The sequence below is a fragment of the Mixophyes fleayi genome, chromosome 6, assembly GCF_038048845.1.
Source record: "Mixophyes fleayi isolate aMixFle1 chromosome 6, aMixFle1.hap1, whole genome shotgun sequence".
Taxonomy (NCBI): Eukaryota; Metazoa; Chordata; class Amphibia; order Anura; family Limnodynastidae; genus Mixophyes; species Mixophyes fleayi.
In genome coordinates, this window is record NC_134407.1 from 36671850 (window position 1) to 36677787 (window position 5938).

General features: G+C 38.0%; 1 protein-coding gene across 1 annotated transcript; it reads left to right on the forward strand.

Moving 5' to 3' along the window:
- Positions 1–1198: 1198 nt before the first annotated feature.
- On the forward strand, positions 1199–2137 carry LOC142095311 (olfactory receptor 5AR1-like). The gene has a single exon (XM_075178268.1). The coding sequence runs from the start codon at positions 1199–1201 to the stop codon at positions 2135–2137; it is 939 nt and encodes a 312-aa protein (XP_075034369.1).
- The last annotated feature ends 3801 nt before the right edge of the window (positions 2138–5938 follow it).

A 5938-nucleotide genomic window follows, 5' to 3' on the forward strand; every position in this document is an offset into this window, starting at 1 on the left:
ATGCTGGTGCTTATGGAATGGAGGATGTTACTATATATTTATTTATTTTGCACAGTGAACACATAAGAAATTATTTTATTTTTTGTTTCTGTCTGCTGTATTATCTTTCTTCCCTGTTCTTTTTTTTGAACCCTCTTGTTACTTTCTAATCAAAAGGTTAAAGTATATTTACTTTAATCTTTTGCTTTACTCTTTACTTTGCTTTGGGCAGCACGGTGGTGTAGTGGTTAGCACTTCTGCCTCACAGCACTGGGGTCATGAGTTCAATTCCCAACCATGGCCTTATCTGTGTGGAGTTTGTATGTTCTCCCTGTGTTTGTGTGGGTTTCCTCCGGGTGCTCTGGTTTCCTCCCACACTCCAAAAAACATACTAGTAGGTTAATTGGCTGCTATCAAAATTGACCCTAGTCTCTACCTCTCTGTCTGTCTGTCTGTCTGTGAGTGTGTGTCTATATTGGGGAATTTAGACTATAAGCTCCAATGGGGCAGGGACAGATGTGAATGAGTTCTCTGTACAGCGCTGCGGAATCAGTGGCGCTATATAAATAAATGATGATGATGATGATTTACTCAAATACACAGACAAGTGCAGCTTGTATTATGAACATGTTCCTTTGATCATTGAAACTACACAAAATATGTTTTTTGGGAACAGCAGAAATGTGACATCTGTCACTAATTAGTAGTTGGGACATTTTATATTTTACTGTGTTCTTTGGGGGTACTCACACAATCTTGGTATATGCCTGCTGTACCGTTTGCTTAGGCTGCATTCAAAACACCTTGACTGTCTGTGAAAATAGAGATTGCATTTATGTAATCCGGTACACAGAAGAAAAGGTGTTGGTACTTCCAGCTGTAAATTAGACTTAGCTTTCATTTTATAAACTGCAACCTAAAAATTATATGTTATTGGTTTCTAAGGGTTTTTACAATGCATTATTTTTAGGAATGTTCCCAGTGAGACAGTCTTTTTACATTTGATTGACCAAAAACAAAGCAAATTGTCACCGGGCTATCAAGAAAGACCCTATTCTAACAGCTGTCAATGCTCAAGTGAACACATCTCATGTCGAAAGTACAATGGATGGATTCAAAGTGCCTTAATGTACATGCAATAAATCCTTATCAGTACAAGTAATAACTAAAAAATATAAAACTACTGTTTTTTATATTTTTTTACTTTATAGGTATGAATATGTCCAAAATGCAGGCAGACGTTCGATATAATGTGACAGAATTCTCCATCCAGGGCTTGTCCGGGATCACGGGACTCCAATTGCCAATTTTCGGAACTCTTCTGCTCCTGTACCTCCTCATTATTTTTGGGAATATGACAATTTTTGTAGTTGTTTTGGGGAATCCTTATTTACACTCTCCCATGTATATTTTATTGATGAACCTTTCTGTCATTGACATTGCTTACACCTCAAACATTCTGCCCAACCTATTAAATATGCTCCTCACACAACACAGGACTATTTCATTCTTGGGATGTATGATTCAGATGTATTTTTTTATTGCCTTGGCTAGCATTGAGGTCATCTTACTTGCAGCCATGGCATATGACCGCTATGTGGCAATCTGTCAACCACTTCGTTATGGTTCTCTGATGAGTTTGAGGTACTGTGCTGGACTTGCAGCTTGTGCATGGGTCATTGGTCTACTAGACCCAACAGGACATGTTGTCATCATATCTAAGCTGTCATTCTGTGCATCCCATCACATTAACCATTTCTTCTGTGATGTCCCACCACTTCTTAAGATTTCCTGTAGTGATACATATGATGTAGAAACAATGAATTATGTTGTAGGCACACTCCTGACACTCACCACGTTCTTGCTTACATTAATCTCGTATGTTATAATTATTTCCACAATACTGAAGATAAAATCTGCAGAAGGAAGATATAAAGCATTTTCTACCTGCTCATCTCACCTCACCTGTATTAGTACATTTTATGGAACCATAATCTGTTTGTATATGAGACCAGCATCTAGCTATTATCCAGAACAGGACAAGTTTTTTGCCCTTCTCTATATAGTGTTGGTGCCTCTATTGAATCCTATAATTTATAGTTTGAAAAATCAGGAATTTAAAAATGGAGTTAAGAAACTGTTGCACAAGATGACATAGTAAGATAAAAGGCAAAATAATCTTGGACTGTAAATTGCCTTTGTTGGCCACCTTGCTAATGATTTGTAAACTTTGTCACAAGAGAACAAAACAATTGGATAATTTGTGATGTGCAGTACAAGTGCAGTGGGAAAGTCCAGATTGCTTTTTTTTGCACTGTGCTTTTGTTAGGATCTGCCTTAACCTTTTCTGCAGCATTGCATCTGCATGCTGCTTTGTATTGGCAGCTCCTGCCTCTGGGACTATATTGGACTTATTACATTGAATGTATTATCTGGCAGTACCTCTTATCCACTAGAGGTGCTGTTATTGTGCCTTGCTTCGTCTTACTACGCGTTAACTTGCTGCACTAATTAATCACTTGCAAATGGTGGCTCCCTATTTATAGCTGCCTCTTCCAGTTACATGTGCTGGTCATTGTTGTTATGTTGATGTTCCTTATTGTTGTGCTCTCCTGTTTTTCCTGTTCTCTGGGACTTCTAGATGCTGTTGCTGACATCTCTGTACCGGATTTCTCTCCACTCAGTCATTCCACTTGTATCAGCTTTATTCCTTATTGCTACCAGTTTTCAGCTTTACTCAGAAATCCTTGTTCAGCATCTACAATACTTGGTTCGTGCCATTTCCTGTATTCTCTGGTTTATACCTGTTCAATAAACATCTCATGCTTTCATCATAGTCCAGGCTCCATAGCTGTGATTGCCAGTTTTCTGCATTGAAGTGTGACAGCTTTGATTTGCACATTTACATCCAATCATATAATCAAATAAGTGTCTCTTCATGCTGACATTTGTGAAAGATTGTCATGTTGAAACCAGCAGCAAGAGAGTTTGGTTTAATCTTTGTAAAATAAAGGCAAATAAAGTTTATACCATCTATATAACAATTGACTGTTTTCATTTTTAAGGCGTCCGTTAAATTTACACCCACCTACTTATTTGTGTTAAGATGGTGTCATTTTCAACCCTGTTAAAATGTAAGATGTGCAATAGGAGGTTAGTAGGTACTACAACTCTGCACAGACATTTCAACAGCTTTTTGTTTATTTTTTTCCGCAAAGGGCAATCCTTATATAATAAATGCTTTGATATAGTTCCACTTTTCTGAGACATTTGCACTACATTATCAAAATGTTCTTTGTGAATAATAGTAGAATAACTTGTATTCTGCATTTTAACCAATACAGTATCCCTCAATTACCATTGAAGTGTACATTTGTTATCCTGAGATGCAATTTGTGATTTAAATAGGGAAACTTTAAATTACTAGGACTTTGTTTCTACATCCTCCAATGAGCACCTTCACTCTCCCCTTTCAACTGTCATATTAATTGAGATTTATCTCCCCAAATGAATTATAATACATTGGTGAAAGAAAGTTTATGAACCTTTTCAACTAATCTGTGTCTGTGTATTAATCAGTTCAATGTGATCTGATTTTCATTTATATAATATAATTGCACAAATAACACACGACAATGGGTCTGATGTAGAGTTGGACACAACTTATACTTACAGCGTTAGTGTAAACAGCATCCCATAATTTACATAGGATTCTGAGTCACACATATCTATAGATAGAATACTATGCAAATTGCACTCATTTAGAAAAACACACCTCTTTGTTTGCCTTATGGGGTCGCTACTACTTATACACTTTAAAGTGTATCAGTCACAGTGGCCCAGTAAGGCAGATAAATCAATTAATAAATGTATGTTAAAAAATCTGGCATGCCCCTCCCACCCAACGGCTTAACCTAGCCTCGTGCTGCCAGACAAGGCTGGTGCTAGAAAAATCAGGGGGACAAAAAGCGTATCGTCCCCCTGCCATAATGTCAAATTAGCCCTAGGCCAGTCAGCATGTGGCTGGATTACCTAGGGAGATCGGGCCCACAAATAAAATTGCAGGGCCCCTCTTCGGTTTAACCTACCTCGTGGCAATATTACTTTAATAAATGTATAAATCCATTTTGTTCATGATGCACTACAGGTCTCAGCATTCCAGGCTGCAATTAAATGTTAGTACTACAAGCACCAGCATACCAATGGCTGCAGGGGAACCACGAGCGCCAACATTCCCTGTCACCCAGGGCCCCTTGGACCTGCATTGCCCCAAGGAAAAATGTATATAATGTAATGTATATAATGTAGTGTATATAATAAAGTATACGCACAAGTTTAAAAATAATTTTCTTGAGGGAAAAAACACCCAGCACATCCCTCATTTACCCTCCTTGTTGCTCACCAAGATCCAAGCTCTGCATCTGTAATAAATTAAGGGATCTTTGGCATGGCAGAACAAAAACCCTCATAAACTACACAATTCTAGCTGCTATTGCAAATGAGCTCTTAGTGTCAGTACAGTCATATACAGTATATAACATATTTCCCCCTCAGCATAGCACGTAAGAGCATGAACACACCCTTACTTTACAAGGCTAACCCCCTACTTTCCCCGTTCCATCTCTCTAAGCATGGAGAGGCTGAAGTGGGAGATATGTCTCGCCTGAGAGTAAATTGAGATGGATTCTTGGCTACTGCGCCCTCGGTAGCCAAAAGCGCTGTTTGCGCTTATGAGTTGGTCCTACATCAGAGTTGGATTTACATAAGGTCCAGTAACATTAACCAAATATTCTAAGCACCTGTAATCCCTCACATCAATTTTAACATGATCCTCTTTACAGAACTGCTTCACGCTATTAATGTTTTGGACATAAATTGCACAAATTCAGGAATCAATAGTAAGGGACAAGTCAAAGGTCAGTAAAAATATACCCAGAGAAGTGGGAGCCTAAGTTAGGCCAGGCCACATGAGACACACATCACATCAGGGCACGAGAATGTCTGCCTATTCACATGAGTACGAATGTGCAGACATACATCTCAGTGATTGTCATGAAAAGAAGTCAGTCAGTATGTCTATGCCTAATAAGGCTCCAACCATGTAAGGACCTACCCTTAGCAAAACACTAGGTGAACTTGCAACTGTATCCCCAAAATAGACTCTATTCATTTTTCATTTTTAATGTATTCATTTTTAATGAGAGCAAAATTGTTTCAACTTATATAAATTAGTCTGTTATAGGTTTATTAAATTTTTAGAGTTAGAGGAACAAAACTAACGTTGTTTTAGTACTCATGTTATTTTTTTTTATCTTGAGCTAAGTATGTAATTAGATTTGGATTAATCTAGGGTTGAAACAGTGGCTCAGTGATTAGCATTTCTGCCTCACAGCACTGGGGTCATGAGTTTGAATCCCAACCATGGTCTTATCTGTGTGAAGTTGCTGTATGTTCTCCTCATGTTTGCGTGGGTTTCCTCCCACACTCCAAAAACATACTGGTAGGTTAATTGGCTGCTGACAAAATTCTCCTTAGGGTGTGTGTTATGGAATTTAGACTCTACAGTGCTGCGGAATTGGTGGCATTATATAAATAAATGATGATGATGCAGGTTCAGATTTAGGACATTGGATACTGATATTTTTACCTTTACATCTTAATTAAAAAAAAGAGACCCTCTGTGTTCAATATGGCTTAACAGCAGAATTGTTTAATGTGTTCCCCCCACTATGTACCCCTTCAATCCTTCCCCCTTTTTATTTTGTGTCCTTTCCTTACCCCCCATCCCTTTCTTCTTTCCCACTAATCCCCACTAATTTTTGAAAAATTAATAATAAAAATACTATTGAAGTTAAAAAAAGAGACCCTCCAATCAAGACTTCACTTTTGGGAAGTATAATGGAATTTGCCGCTTTTTCCCCTTCATTAAAATTGCCCAGCACAAACTGCTCACTTCAGT

Coding starts and splice junctions, on each gene's coding strand:
- LOC142095311 (XM_075178268.1), top strand. CDS start 1,199: ATGTCCAAAATGCAGGCAGACGTTCGATATAATGTGACAGAATTCTCC.